The sequence below is a fragment of the Somniosus microcephalus genome, chromosome 9 (assembly GCF_052327205.1).
Source record: "Somniosus microcephalus isolate GS21.2 chromosome 9, FLI_Smic_1.0, whole genome shotgun sequence".
Taxonomy (NCBI): domain Eukaryota; kingdom Metazoa; phylum Chordata; class Chondrichthyes; order Squaliformes; family Somniosidae; genus Somniosus; species Somniosus microcephalus.
The window spans coordinates 138,948,062-138,972,159 of NC_140995.1; the positions used below are offsets into that span (position 1 = coordinate 138,948,062).

Below are 24,098 nucleotides of genomic sequence, written 5' to 3' on the forward strand. Positions count from 1 at the left end.
TAATATACAAATTAAAATGGACTTGGCCAGGCCTGTGACGATAGTTTGACACAATGTCGGGACTAGATTTTTCCATTATGTTGCTATGAAATTTTTCCATTATAAATTTCAAAAAGCGTTATCGAAAATCATGAAAACAAGAATTAAGGTTTGTCGACAAGAAGTGCATGCTATATGTAAGACTTTTAGGTATTTCTGTAAATATATATAATTATGGATATATAGATGAGAAAGAGATATAAAATGTACATCTGAGGTACACTCCATCAGTTAAATACAACCATGGTTGGGGACAAACAGGTGGTGATAGATTCCTAGTAAATTATATACATACAACCTGTGATTTGGGCATGTTACAACAGCATGCAGGAAATCATCCTTTCCACTCTCATGCTTAACATGATTGTGCCAAACCACACTTTCTTCACACAATCACACAATTACTCAATCACTCAAGTTCTTAATCAATCAACCCAGAGGAACAAAGTAAACTTAGTAGGAGTATCTTCACAAAACGGATGCCCAGCTGCAATTATGTCCTCCTCCTTACTAAACTGAGTCACAGATCATTATTTCTTAGAAACCGTTATTTCCAATACGTTTTTAACTCGTGTTGCACTGGATGGTGAGAGGGGAAGGATTGTATGAAAGAGAATGTGTACATCTGCATGGTTTTGCAGGCATGGAAAATGTTTAATTTTGTAGGCCTTTTTTAATTAAAGTCGTCCCATCTGCCACGATTATCTAATCTAGTGCAGTGTTATTAGCCACTAGCCACATGTAACTAATTGGAAAGCCAGATGTGGCTTATTGCTGTTTTGATTAGTAAATAAAAATGAGTAACGGACACTCGTTGAGCATGTGACCGCGATAGTCATTTGCTCACTGCATACTTTAAGCTTTTTGTGCGTTTCTTGATAAAATGGTAAGACCAAAAGCAGAGCGTGCAAATTTTGTTTAATTGTTGTGTATGCTTTACTTCCCTGGCTACTGTTTATTGGTTATTTGCTAAAATAGCTTGTAACATGTGAAAAGGCCAGACTTCAGCACCATGGTGTTACGTCCGTGTATCTTAATGTTGTGTCCTTCAATAATCAGACTGCAGGGAACGATTCAACAGGTGTTTACTGAATGAGGGTTACTCTAGAACTAACTGTACAGATCACTACTCAGGGTTTATATACAGGTGTGGTCACTGCCGGTACTACAGTATACAGGAGCTGTAAAAAGTAGTTTTCTCCCTTAAGGTATATATACATTACATACATTACAATTCCTCCCCTTTTAGATTAACAGTACCATAATACTCATTTAACAATTAACCTTTTTAATATACAATGTTATATGAAAATAGTCCATTCATATATTCAGTCTCTGGGGAGGCTTCCTGATTCTTTCTGGATAACGCCTTTCCCGAGTGTCTCGCTCTTGGTGCGGAGGCGATTCTAGCACCCTGTCGTCAGTTGATTCATCAGCTTCCAATGCTATTGTTTCTGAGGTAGATGCGACCTGTACGTCGGGTTCCTCACCAGGTACGTATGGTCGAGACATGGGGTTGACTCGTTCCTGTGACTCTAGGATCTGGTCAGCATGGCGTCTCACAATGTTCTCCCCAACATCCACTGTTTACAGTAGTGGCCCCTGCCGTGTGCATATCGTTCCTGGTTGCCATTTCTCTGTTCGGTAGTCGCGGGCCAAGACTGGTTGCCCTACATTGAAGCTCCTTGTCGGCTTCTCATTGATGTGCTGGAATTGCTTACTCTCAACATCTCTTCGTACATTTGGTCTGAGCAAATCCAGATGAGATCTCAACCTTCGGTTAAAGAACATCATGGCCGGGGCCTGGTTGGTGACTGCATGTGTCGCATTTCTGTAGGCTAACAGGAAATTGTCCACCTTATGCTGCAGTGGAATGTCGTCATCGCACATGGCCTTTACTGCTTTTTTAAAGGTTTGTACGAACCTCTCAGCCAAACCATTTGTGGCTGGATGATACGGGGCGGATGTGTAATACCTTATCCCATTCCTTTTCATAAATCTTCGCAACTCTTCGGACACAAACTGTGGTCCGTTATCAGAGCAAATCTGCTCTGGCAAGCCGTTCCTGGCAAAAATGGTCCGTAGGACTGCAATAGGTTTGTCCGTGGTGGTGGAGGACATTTTGATCACCTCAGGCCATTTTGAGTGCGCATCCACGGCTATTAAAAACATTGAGTCCATGAATGGACCAGCAAAATCAATATGCACCCGTTGCCATGGAGATGAGGGCCACTCCCATGGGTGTAGAGGGGCATGTGGTGGTGCATTTTGGACCTTCTGGCATCCTGAGCAGCTCTTTGTCAGGTCCTCGATTTGCTGATCGATCCCCGGCCACCACACAAGCCCGAGCAAGGCTTTTCATTTTCACCCCTCCCAGATGACCTTCGTGAAGCTCATTGAGCACTCTCTCCCTTAACTTGGGTGGAATTACCACTCGGGATCCACACATCAAGGTCCCCTGGCATACTGACGGCTGTTCTCTTCTGGATGAGAATGCTGGCAACAGTGAGTCGCCGTGTGCTGGCCATCCCTTCACCGTCAAATCATATACCCGAGACAGTGTCGGGTCATTTCGGGTCTCCTTCTCTATACCAGCGTTAGTTACTGGCAAGCATTCAATTATAGTCGAATGAAATATTTCGACAGGATCCACTGCTGGTGCTTCCTCCGCAGTAGGCAGTGGCAGGCGTGATAGCCCATCAGCGTTTCCATGCTGTTTCGTGCCCTTATACTCGATTTCATATTGGTGCGCCCCTAGAAAAAGGGACCATCTTTGTAGCCGTTGCGCAGTCATCACCGGAACGCCCTTCTTTGGATTAAAGATGGAGACAAGTGGTTGGTGGTCAGTCAGCAAGGTGAACTTCTGCCCGTGCAGATAGTGATTGAACTTTTTCACTCCCCACACTAGGCTGAGGGCCTCCCTGTCAATCTGGGGGTAGTTACGCTCGGCTGAGGTTAGTGACCGAGATGCAAAGGCTACTGGCGTCTCCGAGCTGTCCGGGAATTTGTGCGACAGCACCGCTCCAATGCCATAGGGTGATGCATCACACGCCAACCGAATTGGTAGTGCTGGGTTGAAATGAGCCAACACCTCTTTTGATGTGATCAGTGCTTTGCTCTTCTGGAAAGCTCGTTTACATTCGTCACTCCACTTCCATGGTACCCCCGTTTGCAGTAGGGTGTTCAGTGGGTGTAGTACGGTAGACAAATTCGGCAAGAACTTATGGTAGTAGTTCACCAGCCCGAGGAACGACCTCAGTTGTGACACATTTTCCAGTGCTGGAGCCTTAACTACTGCCTCAATCTTTTCAGGGGACATATGTAACCCCTCTTTATCAATAACGTGGCCACAATACGAGATCTGCTTCTGGAAAAACTCGCATTTGTGGCGATTAGCTCGGAGCCCATATTCCTTCAATCTAGTGAGCACCTGCTCCAGGTTGGCGAGGTGATCACTGTCATTTTCGCCCGTGACCAGGATGTCATCCAAATAACACTGGGTCCCTGGAATCCCTTGCAGGACTTGTTCCATTGCCCTTTGCCAAATAGCCGGAGCTGATGCTACCCCGAACACCAGCCGGTTGTATTGGTAGAGACCTTTATGAGTGTTGATCGTGAGGTACTGTTTCGAGGCTTCTTCTACCTCCATTTGCAGGTACGCCTAGGCCAGATCAATCTTAGTGAAGCTTTTCCCTCCAGATAGCGAGGCGAAAATATCTTCAATCCGCGGAAGCGGATATTGTGCAGTGTGAAGGACTGGGTTCCCTGTCACCTTAAAGTCCCCACAGATGCGAACCTTCTTTGGTTCCCCAGGCGTATTACTCAACGACCTCTTCATTACAGGAACGATGGGTGTAGCCCACTCGCTCCAGTCCACTTTGGACAGTACTCCTGAACATTCCAAACCTTCCAGCTCTGCTTCGACAGCTGGGCGGATCGCATAAGATACCGGTCTGGCCTTAAAAAAAAAAAAACTTTGGGCTTGCATTTTCCTCTATTTTGATTGTCGCTGTTATGCCTTTTAGTGTTCCGTGTCCCTGCTGGAACACTTCTTGTGCGTCAGTTAGCATTTTTGACAGTCGGCCAGGTGTGACGTCGTCATCCTTTTTGACATCTACAGTCAGTGCTTGTATGGAATGCCAATCTAGCTGTATCTTCCGGATCCATTCACGTCCTAGTAGTGGTGGTCCTCCGTCTGGCAATACATATAGGTCCATTTTTGGTGTTTCCTTGCCGTTATATATAACGTTCACCCTTATTTTTCCTTTGGGGTAGACTTTTTGCCCCGTGTACGTCTTCAAGACAATCTTTGTATCTCTCAAGGGTATATGTGAGAATAGCCGCTTGTAGTCCCTTCGGTTTATGACTGTTAGGGCTGATCCTGTGTCCAATTCCATTTTCACTTGGACTCCTGCTATCTTGAGCGTGACCCAGATAGTTTGGTGACCCTCCGTTTTGATCACATTATGTAGTTTCAGACAACCCAGCTCCTTGCTGCCGGAGTCTGTATCACTCTTCTGTTCGTCTGAATTACTCTCCGTCACCTTATGTACCTTCTTGTACTTCTCCTGTGGAGATTTCTTGCTGCTGGTTTTCTTTCCCGACCTGCAGACTCTTGCTATGTGTCCTACTTTTCCACACTGTCTGCACACTTTGTCCTTGAACCAGCAATCATTATGGTCGTGTGTTGTTCTGCCGCAGCGATAGCACTTCACTGTTCCGTATGACATTTCATTTGTGCCATATTCTTGCGGTCTCCGTTGTATCTCTGCAGCACTCCGTTGTATCTCTGCAGCACCCCGTGCTGCTGCTTCGTGTGATACTGCAATGCTGAAAGCCTTGTCCAGCTTAAGATCCTTTTCTGATAGAAGCCGTTTCTGGGTTCCTTCACTTTGAAGCCCACACACAAACTTGTCCCTTAAAGTATCTGCTAGTCCCGTTCCAAACTGGCAGTGTTTCGATAGCTTGCGCAGTTCCGTTAAATACTCAGCATTACTTTCATCTTTATGCTGGTTCCTTTTGTGAAACTTAAATCTTTCTGCTATCAGCAGTGGTGTGGGGTTTAAGTGGTCCTGTAGGATTGACACTATGTTTTCAAAATCCTTTTCTACTGGCTTCTCTGGGGTTACTAGGTTTCGTAGTAAGCCATACGTTTTTGCACCCATTGAATTCAACAATACCAGCGCTTTCTTGTCATCTGGCACTTCATTCGCCTTGCAGTATACTTCTATGCGTTCGACATATGTCGTCCAATCTTCGACTTCATTGTCGAACGCTGTGATACTGCCACTCTTCGGCATTTTTGGGTGTGGTTAGACTGGCTTAAAATGGCGCCTCCCGCGCTTTCCTTTATTCCCCGCTGCGGCTTAAAATGGCGTCTCCCGCCAACGCCGCTCTCGGCGGTCCTCGTGGCAAATCGACGCCTTGTGGGTTTCGCGCGCTGCTGCTGCCAACGCCGCTCTCTGCGGTCCTCGTGGCAATGGCAGCACCTCGCGTTTTCCTGCGCGCCTCTCTCCCCCGTTGACGCTGCTCGGCCCTTGAACACTGGCTGCGCTCTGCTCTCTCTCGTCTCTCGCCCCCGTTGACGCTGCTCAGTCCTGAACACCGGCTGCGCCCTGTGCGCTCTGCCCTCTCTTCCCCCGTCGACGCTGCCCAGCCTTTTTCTGTGACGCTCGGTCGGGCTCTAGCTGCCGCTGTCCGGGAAGGGTCTGCGCAGTACCTGTTGCCAGCCCGTTTCGCTGGACCACCGTGACTGGAAAGCCAAGCCTGGCTCTCGACAGCCTCCCCTGCGATGCTCAAATCTCCGCTGGATGACTGGGCGGTTGCCCGTGGTCGACGCCCGTGCTTCTGGACTCTACCTTCTTCCACTGTTCTCCAGGAGCGAATCCCTGGGAGGTGATGCAGAGTTACAGGTAGGTTCAAAACTGCCGTCGTCGCCAATGTTACGTCCGTGTATCTTAATGTTGTGTCCTTCAATAATCAGACTGCAGGGAACGATTCAACAGGTGTTTACTGAATGAGGGTTACTCTAGAACTAACTATACAGATCACTACTTGGGGTTTATATACAGGTGTGGTTACTGCCGGTACTACAGTATACAGGAGCTGTAAAAAGTAGTTACACATGGAAACATCACCTTGGAGAGGGGAGCTGTCATCGGAATCAGCTTGACAAATCGGCATAACCTCTCCAGGCCAGCAGAAGAAAGCAAGAGGTTGAAAATAATACTGTACAACTAAAAACAGAAAATGCTGGAAATACTCATTTGGTCAGGCAGCATCTGTGGAGAGAGAGAAACAGAGTTAATGTTTCAGGTCGATGAGCTTTCATCAGAACTGGAAAATTTTACAGATGTAACAGGCTTTAAGCAAGAACAGAGGCCGGGAGAGGAGGGATGGGAGGAAAGAACAAACGGGAAGATCTATGATCAGGTAGAAGGCCGGAGAGATTAAATGACCAGGATGATGCTGCGAGGCAGAAGGGGGTGGTAATGGGACAAGTAAAGAAACAAAAGCTGGATCTAGAAGAGGTGTAAATGGGAATAGAAGAATCAGATGTTCCTTCCTCTCTCCCCATCCAGCACAACATGAGTTCAAAAAGTGTTGGAAATATCTGTTTCTAAGAAATAATTATCTGAAATTGTTGAACTCAGTGTTAAGTCCAAAAGACTAAAGTGCCTAATCGAAAGATGAGGTGTTTACGGTCAGAGTGGAAGTGGAGCGGAGAATTAAAGTGACAGGCGATCAGAAGCTCAAGGTCACGCTTGCGGACTGAATGCAAGTGTTCCGCAAAGTGGACACCAAATCTGCGTTTGATCTCCCCAGTGTACAGGAAACCGCATTGTGAGCAGTGAATACAGTATACTAAATTGAAAGAAGTACAAGTAAATCGCTGTTTCACCTGGAAGGAGTATTTAGGGCCCTGGATGGTGAGAAGGGAGGAGGTAGTGCAGGTGTTGCATCTCCTGCGCATGCACGGGAAGGAGAAGGGGAGGGGGTGATTGAGGAGTGGCCCAGGGTGTCGCGGAGAATAATACAAACCTAGAAGGTGCACTAAGATGTGCTGTGTCTGATAAATTTATAGCAGAATTCTAAATATCAGTGAAAGAGAAAGAGTTCAAAGTTTTGCACTGTATGGTGATAGATACTTGTTGAGTAAATATACGTGAAGTACAGTACATTTGCCTGTATAATGTGTAAGGAGTTTCTTTTTACTAGAATTAGTGCATGTGATGAAACCAGTGTCACTGTCTCCTGTGGCTAGTCTGCGATTTCTCTGAAACAACATTGGTCTACTGTGACAAACAGCTTTTGGATTTATTTGTTGTAAGTCCCTTCAGTGAAAGAGTTAGACACAGGGCTTCATGGAGGACTCATAAAATTGGCATTCTTTACACAATGACTGTCTAAAAAGTATATAATTGTCTCCAACTTGTGATGAGGCAAGTACTTACAATTTCCATTGTGTACCTCGTGCACTACAATTCACATTTAAGCTGAAAAGGGCTTTTTACTATTCTCTGAATTTGGATATTAGTTGAATTCCACAAAGGGTTCTTTTTGAGATCTGAGCCTTAAGTATAGCATTTTAGGTGTTCTTTTCAATTAATTAAATATTTGCAACAATACATTTGTCTAGTTTTGCACATTGACATTGATAATTTGAGAATATCTGGTGATCTTGCCAGCAGAGGTTCAGGCCAGGTGGATCAGGAAATGTTTGGGCCATGCGGACTTTATTGGAACTGAGTGCAAGATGCTGTATACTCTAATTGGGGTGGAAGAAGGGAGAGGGAGAAAACACATTCTGGTATCTGAGTTCTGTGAATGTGGAAAGGTACATTTTATCTCTACTGGAGTATTTCACTTTTCATTGCAAATGAGGTGCAGTGCATTATAGCTGCTGCATAAAAAGTGGGAGATTTAGTAACGACGCACAACATTCATTATGTTGAGCTTCTATTTAGAGAGCTAAGATGGGACAGGTTGGGCGATTGGGCAGATGCAGTATAATGTGGATAAATGCGAGGTTATCCACTTTGGTGGCAAAAACAGGAAGGCAGATTATTATCTGAACGGCAATAGATTGGGAGAAGGGGAAGTGCAACGAGACCTGGGTGTCCTTGTGCACCAGTCGCTGAAGGTAAGCATGCAGGTGCAGCAGGCGGTTAAGAAGGCAAATGGTATGTTGGTCGTCTTAGCGAGAGATTTCGAGTACAGGAGCAAGGATGTCTTGCTGCAGTTGTACAGGGCCTTGGTGAGACTACACCTTGAGTATTGTGTGCAGTTTTGGTCGCCTTATCTGAGGAAGGATGTTCTTGCCATGGAGGGAGTGCAGCGAAGATTCACCAGACTGATACCTGGGATAGCAGGAATTACGTATAAGGAGAGATTGGTCGATTGGACTTATACTCGCTGGAGTTTAGAAGAATGAGAGGGGATCTCATTGAAACTTATAAAATTCTAACAGGACCAGACAGACTAGATGCAGGAAGGATGTTCCCGATGGTGGGGGAGTCCAGAACCAGGGGTCACAGTCTAAGGATAAGGGGTAAGCCATTTAGGACAGTGATGAGGAATTTCTTCACCCGGAGAGTGGTGAACCTGTGGAATTCTCTACCACAGAAGGCAGTTGAGGCCAATTCATTAAATATATTCAAGAAGGAGTTAGCTATATTTCATAAGGCTAAAGGGATCAAGGGATATGGGGAAAAAGCAGGGACAGGGTACTGAATTTGGATGATCAGCCATGATGATCTCATTTAAATGGCTTGAGGGGCCAAATGACCTACTCCTGCTCCTATCTTCTATGTTTCTATCAAACCTGCATAGCTGTTGTCTCTGCCAGGTATGAAGAACTTGTTTTATTAGTTGCCCTTGGCAGTTGGCAAGTGAGCTCTCATTATGTCAGATGTATCTATGAGAGAGACTTGTCTCGATACGTTAGTCCTTTAATTTCCATGGCACTTTGCAAAGCTGAAGGAAAAAAAAACCTCCTTGGAGCAGCCAAGAAGTGTACTTATTGAGAAGATATTGGTTTCAGAGGGAAAGAAGCATCTTTCCATACTATTTCTTTAGGCTGAAGAAACTAATAGCTTCTACATATGTTGCTTTGTACCTGAAGGCATTAGATTTCCAACTTGAGCTTGAGCAATCCCATCCAAAAGAAGTTAGTCAGTAACACTCCCAGACTTCATTCAGGAATCTGACTATAGACCTTAAGGATGTATACTTAAGAATAATCTTTGATTGAAATACTTGAGCTTTCATAGAGGCAGACTAAACTACAGCGGACATCTATTGATATCAATGGAACAAAAATCCAGCAGTTTCTATAAGTGACTGACGGTCTGCTCCACCAGATAACCACTCATACAGATGAAGGCAAAAAATTACTCCAATATGCTTTGGTTTCAATACAAGAAGGATGCAGGGTGTTAAGTCTGTGTGTTATAATGAGAATTACTACACAGACCACAAGAGTAACTTTTAACAGGTCTTTACTAGTCGAAGGTCAGGGCGGAACTGCCCAATAAATCATTACACAGCACTTATATACCGGTGTGGTCACCACCGGTATTACAGTATACAGCAGCCAAGATAAAGTAGTGCAACTCTTAAAATAGTTCTCTTAAAGGTGGAACGGTTACATACACTACAATCCTCCCTTTTTAGCTTAACAGTATATATTTCCCATTAAACATAACATCATAACATATATACACAACTTCATGTAAAAACAGTTCACAGATTCAGTCTCTGAGGCGGCGCCTCCTGACTCGGTCCGGATAGCGCCTCGGTGGTGTAGTAGTTTTCGGTGGTGTAGTAGGTTTTCGTTGCTGGGGTGACTTATCTAATAGTCCTTCACTGGACTTAACAGCTTGAATTTTCGTAACTTCAGAACCAGCATTGTTGACTTCTAAAGGCTCGAGTACCTTGGGAAGTTTTTCTGCTTCCAGACTGATTTGGCTCAGTTCGGAGGGACCACGTGCGTGACCTGGTAGGGGTGATAATGGTTCAGATGAGTCATCATCTTCCTCATCGTGGGACAACTCACATGAATATACTAGATTGCTGTCCTCCTCAGTATCTACGTCCTCCAAATGTTTTACTATTTCTATTTTTGGAGCTTCAACTGTGAGTGTGGCTGTGGTCTGTGCATTACTTGATTTGCAGCTATATTCACCAGAGCCTTTGGGTGTGAGGTTTGTAATGGTAAGTTCTATCACATTCTTATTTTGTTTAAATTTGTATCGGTCAGAAGATTCGATTAAGCTCTGGTCTTTGTACCATCTGACCATCTTGGAAGTAGGTGTAAACTCACAGCTCAAAGTAGCAGAATGCTTCTCTTCCACTGTAATGTTCTGTAGTTCTTTGACTACCTTTGACGGAGGCTCTTTAATAGTCAGCCTCGCCTCAGATTTTGATTTCCCTGTGATAAACTGCAGCAAGCCGGTCATCTTACAAGTTGTTTTTTTCAGAGTGAGACGATGAATAGTGCCACGATGCTCAATGTCCACATCTTTAGAAGCATGAAGAATTTCACCATTTAGTATCCATTTTGGAGGCTTCGCGTCAGCAACTGAAAGCTCACACTCAAGAATGGTGTCACTTGGCTCTGTCACTTCCACATCACATATGGGTTTAATGATGGTAATTGATTGCTCTTCTACATATAACTTTGCTGTGCTTTGGTCATCTATGGCATCGCACATGTAGTTGCCTTCATCTTCAAAAGCGACATTATTAATAACGAGCTTCCTGTACACATCTTCACTCACAATCTCATATTTATTACTGGGATGAATCTCTTTGTCTTTGTAATACCACTTGACAGCAGCATTTGGCCTGGAAACCTTGCATTCGAAAATGACACGATGTTTCTCCATGCCAATCTTCTCTCAAGGGTTTCACAATTTTAACTGGCAATTCTTTAATTCGAAGCAAAGCTCTGGAAGTAGCGCTTTCAGCAACAAACTTGATCTCTGCAGCATCTTCAGTTTTTGCCTCTGCCACCAATTCCCTGAGTGGCTTATTACTGCTAACACTGCTCACAAAAGGGTGCTCTTTCTTCTTAGCTTTCAACTGATCGATGAATTTGACATATTCTCTTTCTTGCTCAGCTTTGATTCGTTTGGCCTCATCGCGCAGACGGTTTGTGTGTTCCTGTTCCATTTTCTCAATCAGCTGCTTCTGCTGTCTTTCCAGATTCTCCCACTCTGTGTCAAAGAACTTTTTCTTTGCATTCATCTCTTGCTCAAAACGGCGAATCATTTGTTCTAATTGCTGTTGTAGTTTGAAATTGAGTTGAGTTCGAGCCCGGTGTTCCTCAGAAATGTGCATGTCTGTAGACTGGACAGACTCAGAATTCTCTGTCAAACTATGTTGTTCAGTGGAATTCTGTTCTGATACTTTGTTCTCTTCTGAAGCATTTATGCACTCCTTCGTTTTTCCATCATTAGTCTGCAAGTCCATTTTAGACTTGTCTTTTGCACATGGGCTGGTCTTACCATCATCAGTTCCAGAGTCTGAGCTGATTATCTTCACCGAGTTCTCACTCTCTGCTTTGTCACTGTCACTGCTGCATATGCCCTCATCCAATATTCTGGACAATCGTGCAGGTTTGACATCTTTGTTTTTTCCGGAAACTACCGTTATTGCTTTTAGGGAGTGCCAGTCCATATTTATTTTCCTGATCCACTCCCGTCCCAGAAGTGGTGGACCTCCCTCAGGTAGTACATATATGTCCATTCCTTGGTGTTCTTTGCTCTTGTGTACCACCTTGACTTTTATCTTTCCGATGGGGTATACTCTTTGCCCCTTGTATGTCTGCAATACTATCTTCGTATCCCGTAGGGGAATATGTTTGAATAACCTTTTGTAATCTTGCTTTTTCATGACCGTCAACGCCGATCCGGTGTCCAATTCCATCTTCAAGTGGACTCCTGCTATCTGCAGTGTGGCCCAGATAGTTTGTCGGTCAGCTTCCTTACTCACATTGTGAATTCTCAGACTACCCAGTTCCTTGCTGTTGGAGTCTGAGTCCGAATTCTGTTCATCCGAACTCTTCTCAGCCACCTTATGTACCTTTCTGCACTTTTCCTGCGGTGACTTTTTGTTGCTGGTCGTCTTTCCTGACCGGCATACTTTAGCTATGTGACCAAGCTTGCCGCATTTTCTACATTCCTGGTTTTTAAACCAGCATTGGTTCTGATCGTGTGTTGTCTGCCCACAACGATAACATTTCGTTGTACCCGAAGCCATTTGATCTACGCTGAGTACCGCTGCCTTCAGCTGCATTTCCGCAGTGCCTCTCGCTGCGGCTTCATGCGATGCTGCAATAGAGACCGCCTTATCAAGTGTAAGATCATTCTCTTCAAGCAGCCGCTTTTGTGTTCCTTCTTTCGACAATCCACACACGAATTTGTCTCTCAGTGCCTCTGTCAGGCTTTCCCCAAACTGGCAGTATTTCGCTAGCTTACGCAGTTCAATTAAATACTTCGCGTTGCTTTCCTCTTTCAGTTGCGTTCTCGCATAAAATTTAAATCGTTCTGCTAACATCAGCATGTGGAGTTCAAATGATTCTTCAGGACAGCAACAATATTAGCGAAAGTCTGATCCGCCGGTTTAGCTGGTGATAGAAGATGCTTCAATAGCCCGTATGTCTTCGCACCCATTGAGTTTAGTAAGGTTAGTGCTTTATCTTCATTTGATATTTTATTTGCCTTACAATATATCTCTATGCGTTCAACATACGTGGCCCAATCTTCAACATCGGGATCGAAATCGTTGATGTTACCACGCTTAGGCATCCTCGCAATCTTCTTGAGAGACAAAAAGAAATTTTTCTTTTATTTTTTTTTCAAAATGGCGGTTTCCCGCACTCGTCTTCTTCCCCCGTCTACGAAAATGGCGGCTTCCCGCGCTCGTCTTCTTCCCCCGCCTACGAAAATGGCGGCTTCCCGCGTTTGCCTTTCTCCCCCGCTGGCTGTAATGGCGATTGCCGTATCGCTGCATTCGCCCTCCCCAGCGGTTTTCAAATCATGCCTCCCAGCCCCTCTTGCAGTCCGGTCCTTCCCCCCCCCCCCCCCCCCCCCCCCGGCTGTGGCTGAGTTCTCCGCGGTTTTTTTTTTTTTCTCCCGCGCTTACGCTGTCCCGGTCGCTGCGCCTCGCGGCCTCGGTAGCTGCCCGGCCTTTTTCACCGGTCGCGGTTGAGCTCTCTCTCGACGCTGTTGCGTCTCCCAGCCCGCTTGTAGCCCGGTCTCTCACACCGGCTGCGTTCCCGCTTGTAGCCCGGTCTCTCTCACCGGCTGCGTTTGCATTCACCGCGGCTTCCGTGCCTTACGCTGCCCCAGTCTCGGCGCCTCTGGCCCCGACTTCTGTCCGGCTCTTTTCCCCGGCCGTGGTCGAGTTCTCCACCCTTATATCCTCTGTTTTTCCCTCCCCTACTTCACAGCCAACGTGGCCGACTGGCTGCTCTTCGCTGATCGGCTTACCCACCACCGTGATAGAAGGGATGATCACTGCCTGTTGCTGATGGAAGGCTTCGTGTCAGAATTCTTCCTTTGCTCTGCAGACCCGAGTCTTTTCTCAGCAGAATGATGAGGGCGGATGCCTCTTCTCGACGCCCATTAAACTGCCTTGGATGTATCTCTGCCGCAGGGTAAGATCGTACTCGTCGCCACTGTTAAGTCTGTGTGTTATAATGAGAATTACTACACAGACCACAAGAGTAACTTTTAACAGGTCTTTACTAGTCGAAGGTCAGGGCGGAACTGCCCAATAAATCATTACACAGCACTTATATACCGGTGTGGTCACCACCGGTATTACAGTATACAGCAGCCAAGATAAAGTAGTGCAACTCTTAAAATAGCTCTCTTAAAGGTGGAACGGTTACATACACTACACAGGGAAGTGAAAGAGGATGTACTACAGTTTATTTGGAGCTTAGAATAATATTTAGAGCAGTAATGGACATATGTGATAAGTACAGAAAGACAAAGGTGGGAGAAAGAGTGTCTGTTGGAGTTTTTCAGAACAGGGAGCTGCATTAAGGTCTTGGATGGACTTGGACTTTATATTTAAGCACCGTTGTGGGCAAAAAAAAGTGGTTTGCACAAAAGAACAACTAGAATCTCTGAGGCAGCTTTTTTGCTCAGAAGAGATAGTGAAGCCAACAATGTCAATACGTCCGCTAAGCGAAAAGCTGTTAAGAACAAGAGATGATAGCTGGTTGGACTTGTGAAAGACATGAAATGGTTTTGAAGAATTGAAAGAAACAAGATTTTCATTGCCCACCAAAGGGCATGGAAATCAGGATTTGGCTGATACATTGCTGACAGACAAGGCTTCTTACCAGGAGCACCAATCTAAAATTGGCCAATATATTTAAAAGCATTTAATGGAGAGTGGTAAGTGATAAAATATTAGTTATATTTGAAAATATGAAATTAAGTTGCATTTTCAAGCTATTAGAAATAGTGGAAATCTTGAAAGTGCATTTTGTTGATTCTCTCCTCCTCTTTCCCCCCCCCCCCCCCCCAGTAATTTTTTTTTATTGGGGGAGGGGTGCAATAGCCTTGAGACAAGTCACTTATGATCCAAACATTGATCATTTATTGGACATGTTTCACTATTTCCAACTCATCCTGGCATTGATGCTGACCTTAAATTCTTGTATGGAGCAAACCAAACTGCTGAAATAAACTCAGAAAATGCTGGAAATACTCAGCGGGTCAGGCAGCATCTGTGGAGCGAAAAACAGAGTTAACGTTTCAGGTCAATGACCCTTCGTCAGAACTGACAAAGGGTCATCGACCTGAAACGTTAACTCTGTTTCTCTCTTCACAGATGCTGCCTGACCTGCTGAATATTTCCAGCATTTTCTGAGTTTATTTCAAATTTCCAGCATCCGCAGTATTTTTCTTTTGCTGAAATAAACTGTTCTTTTTAGGTACGCTGAATGAAAGAGAAGTCCTGTAAGGACCTTGCATTGCATTTAGTTACTGTGGTCTTTTGAGGAAGTTGCTCTTATTTTTGATTTTTGTCAGCAAAATTATTTATGAAATCATGATGCTGTCTTTGGTTTTTTCAATATATACAAGGATATGGATTTAAAAAGGTGCTATTATTCTCCTATTGTGCTATCCAATTCTGGATTCTTGCGCAACTCTGATTTTAATCTCTTCACCATTGGCAGCCGTGCCTTCAGCTGCCTACGCCCAATGCTCTGGAATTCCCTTCATAAACCGCTCCGGCTCTCTACCTCCCTTTCTTCCTTTAAGACGCTCCTTGAAACCTACCTCTTTGACCAAGCTTTTGGTCATCTGTTAATATCTGCTTATGTGGCTCGACGTCAAATTTTGTTTGATAACACTCCTGTGAAGAGTCTTGGGATGTTTTACTACGGTAAAGGTGCTATATAAATACAAGTTGTTTTTGCATGTACAAATTTGTTACACAGTAAATACTCTTCCAAACCCGTTTAAATCTATTGCAACTACGTTTCCAGAATTGCTCTAAGAAAATAAATTGTGTGTTGTAACAAGTTTAGTAATCTATATAATTTGAAATATAATTTGAATACTGGATATTGGGTTGAATTTTACATCATTTACATTTTCCTACAAGGCTGATTTTGAACTACAGAATTATTCATTAAGTGTGCATTGCTTGACTTTAGACTGGAAGAAGATTATCATGAATTACAATTATATAATGAGTTTATCAGCTTCATAACTGGCCTTGTATTTTGGAAATTTGTGTGTTGTTCAGCCATCTGTGCAAGCTAAATTTCAGCATGTATTTCTACGATGAGTGTCACCTTGAATAATTTCATGGTCTAGGTTCACTAACCAACTGTAAATTTTTATATGCCCTCTTCATTCTGATTAGAGACACTTTAGTATTGATGAACAACAGGAATTAGCATATTAAAGCAAGTGCGGGTATTTTTTGGTTCTTTTAGATTGCTCAACGTAAGAACAACTTGTGCAACAAACAGAATAAAGTCATTTTTGACAATAGGGCGGCAACGGAATAAATATCTTCCCAGACAATGAGAAATACACATTAGATGAAAGGTAACCTTTATCATAATGTTAACACGTGAGGATTTTATTTAACACACTATAATATAAATGTTTAAGGGGCACAAGAATGTAACTCTGATACTAGGAAAAACATGATTGGTGTTTTAATGAGACAGAAAACTTTGTACATTGTTTCTATCCTAATGTAAATGATTTATGATGCGTAGAGGCTATTGTATAATTTTTCACTTTTTATTTAAAAAATTAATCTCTGATTATACGTTTTGGACAGAAATGCTGCTGCTGCTATGTACATGGTTCATGTTGAAAGGTTAATTAAAATGTTCATTTAATATATTTTACTGAATGATTCAAAGTCAACAGATTATGGAAATTGTTAACAATGATATCTAAAAATATTAAGTCAGTTCATCTCATAACAAATGGTAGGGGAGAGGGAACACCAGTGGACTTTCTTTCTCCCATACTAAAAATAGAGAAAATAGATTTTAAAAACTCAATTTATTTCACAGGTCTTGCGTCCCTTACAGTACTGGTATATGTTCAGGAAGGACGTGCGAGAGCAGGAAAGTTGTTTTGATGGGTGACTTCAATGAACCAAATATAAATTGGGAAAACCAAAGTGGTTTACAGTTGGAGCTGTTCAATTTAATGTATGACTGCTTCATGACCCAGTGCATCAACGAAGCCACAAGGGGCACTTTTGATCTAAACCGAGTATTTGTAAGTGACCCAGGTAACATACAGGAAATGGAAGTCACGGTATCCTTGGGGAATGGCGAGCATAAAATGATCAAGTTCAGAATGATCTAGAATTAAGAAATATCAAGGAATAGGAGGCAGGTATTTAATCTTAAAAGGGTAACAGGCAAATTTTGGGGGGTGTTCAACAAAACTTAAGTAAAGGACAAGTGGAACAGCTTTGAAAGCATAATTTGAGCATGCAGGATAATAACATACCTAGAAACCAGCAAGTGTGACCTGAAATGGATTAACAAATTAGAGGTGAAGCAAAGAGGAACAAATGACCTGTACATATTCTACAGGGAGAAAAGGGGACATAGTTCCCAAGGAGGAATATAGGAACATGCAGAAGTATGGTAAAAGGGTGGTTACAGGATCCAAGACCTAGAAAGAAAGCATAGGTGCAGACGCAAAGCATACCAGTAAGAAAGTCTTTCAGTCCTTCAACAGTAAAATGGGCAGTCCGAAAGAGGTGAGAACAGTAAAAGGTCCAGAAACCGAGAATGAGCACCTGATGGGTAATATTCTGAATGATTACTTCCTCTGAGCATTGACAAGGGAACACGTCTTCCCTAAGGATAGATGACCTCAGCAGAATTAATGAATTTGACATAAATGAGATAGAAGTATTAAGACAGCCGAAAATAACTCGTGTAAATAAATCTCCCCGGACAGATGGCATTTATCCAAGAATACTAAATGAGACTGGGAAGCATATTTGTGAGGCATTGAAGATCACTACGAGGCAGTCAGTAGACTCTGGGGATGTATCAATAGATCGGAAATGGGCTTATATGGTGTTGATAACAAAAAAAAACACACTGGCAACTGCATTAGTCTTGCTTTAATCCCTCATAAAATAACAATTAATTATCAGGAGCAAAATGAGAATTATCTATACAATACCCTAATAAACAGCAGTCAATATCGATTCAGAAGGGAATGATCACTGCCTGACCAACTCCCATGACTTTTTGAGGGAGTGACATTCCAAGTGGACAGTGGCAATCACTACAGTATGGTGTACCGAGACTTCTAAAAGATATTTGATCAAGTTCCATGCTAAAAGCTATTTGTTTGACTCTCAAGAAATGAGGATTCAGGGTAAATCTGGAAATTATGATCCCTAGTATCAGTGATTTGAGTTGTGAGGAAAGATGAGAGAAAGAAGCTTGCCTGGGATACCGTCACAGGTTCACTGGCATCAGTCACTCCAGTAAGTAGTTTGAGTGTCTTGGTTTTGTGGGAATTGGATTATATTGCCCTATATCTACTTCTATGGTAGCATAACCCAGGGATATAACCGTAGTATCCCCTTATGATCTTGACCGCACATTTGTGTTTTTCAGTTGTGTATTACTTCAATGAATAGGGTTGATGCAGCAGCAGACGGTGAATGATCATCGGAATACGAAACTCTCTTCCATTGAGACCGCACCTTGAGTATTGTGTGCAGTTTTGGTCACCTTACCTGAGGAAGGACGTTCTTGCCATGGAGGGAGTGCAGCGAAGATTCACCAGGCTGATACCTGGGATGGCAGGAATGACGTACGAGGAGAGATTGTGTCGATTGGGCTTATACTCACTGGAGTTTAGAAGATTGAGAGGGGATCTCATCGAAACCTATAAAATTCTGTCAGGTCTGGACAGACTAGATGCAGAAAGGATGTTTCTGATGGCCGGGGAGTCCAGAACCAGGGGTTATAGTCTAAGGATAAGGGGTAAGCCATTTAGGACTGAAATGAGGAGGAATTTCTTCACCCAGAGAGTGGTGAACCTGTGGAATTCTCTGCCACAGAAGGCGGTGGAGGCCAGTTCATTAAATATATTCAAGAAAGAGTTGGATATATTTCTTGAGGCTAAAGGGATCAAGGGATATGGGGAGAAGGCAGGGACAGGGTACTGAATTTGGATGATCAGCCATGATCTCATTGAATGGCAGAGCAGGCTCGAAGGGCCGAATGGCCTACTCCTGCTCCTATCTTCTATGTTTCTATGTAGCAGCAGACGGTGAATGATCATCGGAATGCCAAACTCTCTTCCATTGTCTCCAGCATGCTGGTTCTGACACCATGTCTGAAAATCAGTTCTTTGAATTTAACCCTTTGATAGCGTTTTTTAACATGGATTGTATCCTGTGGCATCATGGCCTAAAACCATCAAAATGTGACACTTTTGGGGTTCTCAGCCTTGAAACGAGCATCTGGCAGTGATCTTCGAGGTATGCAAGGTAGCAGAGTGTGGAAAAGGTAAATCCAGAAAACTGCTTGAAACTAAATTGAACAATAGAGGTGTTCAAAATTATGAAAGGTTGCTGACTTGAGGGCATAAATTCCAGATCATCCCCAAAAGAACAAAAAGACATGTTAGATTTTTTTTTTACATAGAGGGCTACTGGAACATAAAAGGTGTTGACAGTAGAGTGCATAAAAGCTTTTAAACGGGAGAAAAGAAGAGAGAATTTGCATTTATATAGCGCCTTTTACAACCGCAAGTCGTCCCAAAGCACTTTACAGCCACTGAAATACTTTTGAAGTGTAATCACTGCTGTAATGTAGGAAATATGGCAACCAAGTTGCGCACAGCAAGGTCCCACAAACAGACATGTGATGACCAGAATCTGTTTTAGTGATGTTAGTTGAGGGATAAATATTGGCCAGGATATCGGGGAGAGCTCACCTGCTCTTCTTCGAAATAGTACCATGGGATCCTTTACATCCATCTGAGAGGGCAGATGTGGCCTCGGTTTAACATCTCGCCCAAAACATGGCACCTCCGAAAGTGCCGTACTCCTTCAGTACGGCACTGGAGTGTCAGCCTAGATTTTGTGGTCAAGTCTCTGGAGTGGGACTTGAACCCACAACCTTCACACACACAGGTGAGAGTGCTTACCACTGAGCAACGAAAGTGTTTATATATTTGAAAATGAAAAAACAAACTTCTCTGGTTCAGTGGAGTTAGTCAGTTCTGTAGGTTTGAGTGTCCTTTATTGCAGCGGACTCACACTGCCCTATGTCTACCTGTACGATTGTTGGTGTAACAGTGGAACCCTCTGACTTGAACCAGGTATTTTTAATTTTTTTCTAAAGGTGGACAGAGTTAACACTAGTTGAGGCAAGGGTTAGTTTGAATCATTAAAAGCTGCTTTAGACCACAGTAAGGTAAATGTACACAGCAATAGTTATGATCAAATTCACTTGGTTCAATTGATGTAACTTAACGCTGTATAATCATGTAAAATAGTGAACATGTTACACTACTCCGCTTAAGTGGGTTGTCCTGCTTGACTAACTAATTTCCATGTTATTCTTTCCCTAACCTAGGACTGAACTTCCCTTCTGTCTTTTGCAGCTATTTGCTGCCTGATTGCCTCTGTAGGATCTTGTTTCCAAAAGCTAAACTATCTATTTGGTGTCTGTGTCTCTCTTCTTAACCCCGTTTCACATGCAATCAGAGATCAAAGGGTTTTTCAACACAACCGATTACCAAGGCAACTTTGTTTTTCTCTCCACAGATGCTGCTTGACCTGCTAAGTGTTTTCAGCATTTTCTGCTTTTATTTCAGATTTCCAATATCTGCAGTATTCTGCTTTTGTTTAATTTTTTTTTACTGTTTATGCTGAGGAAAAAATCTACAGTTTGGCACATTAACAGCCCTTCCTCTGGATGTCCTTCTTGGAAACTTCATGAGAATTTGCATTGCTTTAAAAAAAAAACTCCCTAAAAGTAACACTTTGTGTAAGAATGGTGAAAGAATGCATAAGAAACATGACACTATAACTTGCACATACTGTGGTAACAAGCTTACGGTATATAAGGACTAGTGCTTTGATAATTGAGTCAGATTTATTTTTTTATTCACGGGATGTGAGCGTCGCTTGCAAGGCCAGCATTTATTGCCCAACCGTAATTGCCGTTGAGAAGGTGGTGTTGAGCCGCCATTTCAGAGGGGAATTAAGAGTCATTGTAACACATTGTTGTGGGTCTGGAGTCACAGACCAGACCGGGTAAGGACGACAGATTTCCTTCCCTAAAGGGCATTAGTGCACCAGATGGGTTTTTATGACAATGCGGTTGACAATCCGGTAGTTACATGCTCACCATTACTGCTACTAGCTTTTTATTCCAGATTTATTTAATTAACTGAATTTAAATTCCCCAGCTGCTGTGGTGGGATTTGTACTCTTGTCTCCAGATCATTAGTCCAGGCCTCTGGATTACTAGACCAGTAACATTACCGCTATACTACCGTCCCCATGCTTCATTTTTTTTGCTGTGCAGCCTCTCTCTTCAGTATTGTCAGCAGTCTCGATCTTCAGGTCAGCTTGTCCTTTTAATGTCCAAGTTGCATTGTAACACATTGGCCCAGAATTTGCTGGAGCGGGGCATCTCGGTGTGCCCTGTGAGTTGGATTTTTTTCCCCTCACCCTTCTCCTTGGAAAATTGTATGAAAAATGGTCCTTGCGTTGCTAAATACCAGTCCTAACTTTCTGTGGCGAGTTTAATTTATTTTAACTGTGCAAATGCAGCAATTTCTTGAAACTCATAGGGAGATTGACTGTGAGGCTAACAACGGATTGGTGCAAATCGTCCAGCAATTTGTGGCGATTCACAACTCTTGCTGCGTGAGTTTGCTGGATTTTCTTTTACACACTAATAACAGCGGGTGCAGTAAACTTGCTGTTATTTTCCCAGCAAATTCTGGACAATTGTAGTTTACCATGCAAACCATTAAGCACTGTGACTGGCATGGAAATGAAGAATGTAACCAGAAGAGACTCAGCTGCTACCGCTTGCTAATTTGTGATTAATGTTTGATGTCATCATTCCTTTGCATTTTTCACCTGATGAAACTATCTCACTGGTCCTGAGAGTAGGTCTAATTACTGCTGTAGTTTGTTCAATTAAAGGAGTCCAGCAGTAATGGGAAAAAATCCCCACTGCCTTTTCATAGGTCAGCATGCTAAAGTGTCTCATTTCTAATGCTATCTGAGGGAAAAAATGTGTATATAGCGAATCTATCTGTGGTGGTGGAATCCCTCTCCTAATTGTCCAGACCCAGTTTTGATGGTTTGTACTGTCTGGGATGGCTTTAGGGGAGCGGTGAAGTCCTTCCTCAGAGGAAGAGAGAAATCTGAGGGTGTCAATTTTATTGCAGTTATGTATCTCCTTTTGGTGTTAGCAACCATGTTTACAGAAGCCATGGAAACGTGTTGGCTGCCTGCTGTCAGCTTGGGGGGTAGTGTGTAGAATGAAAACCTAGAAAAGGACAAAGATAAAATAAACGTTACACCACTTAAATTTGTGATTTCATGCAAACTAGGAAAATCTGTAGTGCTTATTGTGGTTCCTTTTTTGATGTAGTTACATTTTTAATTTAGTGCTTTTTAAATAGGTTACATTTCTGGAATCTAGTTAAAGTGGCTTGAATGGGGTTGAGTTTTAACTTGTGGGAAGGGGATTAGAGAGTGTTTGTTCATAAATGCCAAGGCGGGTGAGATCTTTTCTTTAAAAAAAATCACTTTAACCACTGTAGTTATCTGACTGTCACTAAATCTAATGTCTCTGAGCATGGTGAAAAGCTCTGACTAAATCTAATCTCTCTGAGCATGGTTGAAAGCTCTGACTGAATCTAATGTTTCTGAGCATGGTGAAAAGCTCTGACCAAATCAAAAATAACAGTAAATTACATTTACTTTTATGTATCAATAAATATGTTCTATGCAAGCATGAATGTAAAGCTGTATCTTTTCTCTCAAAGTGAGCTCTCTTGCCTTCAAAAAGATGGATCCCGTTGATCCAATCTGAAGCCGCAGATGTTTATAAACAGCAATCAAAGACGGTGGGGATTTTTTCCTGTTACTCCAAGAGGGATTCCCTTGGTTCATGCCCACTCCAGTCTGAATAACGTAGAGAGCTCCAAACAAAAGTATTATAAATAAAACTGTTTCTGATGCTCTAACATTGAAAGTAATGACTCAAGGCCAAATACCAGTCTACTACTATTAATGATGGTGATTTAGTTTTTAACATGATGTAAAGAAATGTAGAGAATATTGCAATAAACCTGTTTATTTACAGCACATGGTAATGATGATGCAATAGAAGAGCCCTAAAAATGTGACTTTTTTTCATTTCCTTAAACTTTGCTTTCAACTGAGGTGTAACTCAAAGTAGAAATAATATTGGTGATTTCTCTGATAGTTTGAAACTAAGCTTCTATATGAAGTCATAATATGTTTTTGACTCTTTCCTTTTGAGAGTTATGTTAGAAATTTTAAATATAATCCAATGTACATCAATTACTGGAACCATTGTTCTGTGACAACAGCCAGATAACTTTTTAATGTTCTTGGTAACATATTGAATCAGTCAGTTGCTGGGAATGTAAGACTGCTAAAGCTATACAGTAATTTAATAAAACTTGTTGAACTCTGTGGTTAAACGAAGGAATTAAAAAGGGGAAAAAACTGAAAAGGCATGAACAGCTACCACTTCTAATTGGGTTTTCTCTCGTATGTTGAGTCCTACCTCTGGGGATCCTGGGCTTGACTGTACTCGGGCCTTGGTTAGCCTTAATGTTTCAACTTAGTTAAAATTTTGGTTAGAACTTGAATTTTTAATTGTTTAATTATTTCAGCTTCCTCAGATAAACTTTCAGTTACAACTGTTAAGTGGTTAGAGTTATTTCAGTTTTTGGTGTGGAAGTGTAATGATTTCAATTTGTTGCAGAAACAATGTGCCACTAATCTACCTGGCTAGCGCAGAACAGTCAAAGCAATTTTTAATGCTCTACACATACAATTTATATGGAGGCAATTTTAGAATGTTGTTAAGTATGCGAACAGGTAGTCTGTTAGAAAGTGATGCATTTTATTCAATCTTGACAACATTTGTTTTCCTCTTCTTAGCATGCAGAGATTTCAGTTTTTGAAGTGAATATTCGATTTGTTGGAGGGCTCCTCTCTGCTTACTACCTTACTGGCGAAGAAGTGAGTACCACTAAGCATTGTAACTTTATAAAAATATTTGCATTCCCCTGGCCGCTCATCTCCAACTTGAAGATAAATATTTGTGAAGCAGCTGGTATTAGTCCAGTTACTTGAATGGTATCTTGGTAGCTCAGTATTATGACTCTGTAGAATACATTATAAAAGTATATAAGAAAAATTCTGGTCAGAATTTCCTGTTTTTTCTGTGGGGTATAAGGTGGTTGGCTGCTTCAGGTGGGACCTGTTACTGATCCATTTGCTGATGGGAC

The 24,098-nt window shown here is 42.6% G+C and overlaps 1 protein-coding gene across 3 annotated transcripts in view; it reads left to right on the forward strand.

Annotated features, from left to right (window-relative positions):
* LOC147112720 (mannosyl-oligosaccharide 1,2-alpha-mannosidase IA-like) overlaps positions 1-24,098 on the forward strand; it is a 454,464-nt gene that overhangs the window by 239,614 nt on the left and 190,752 nt on the right. For all 3 annotated transcript variants that reach the window (XM_085997310.1, XM_085997309.1, XM_085997308.1), the window contains exon 4: positions 23,749-23,829. In XM_085997310.1, the coding sequence (XP_085853436.1) occupies positions 23,749-23,829 (81 nt within the window). The remainder of the gene's footprint in view (positions 1-23,748; positions 23,830-24,098) is intronic.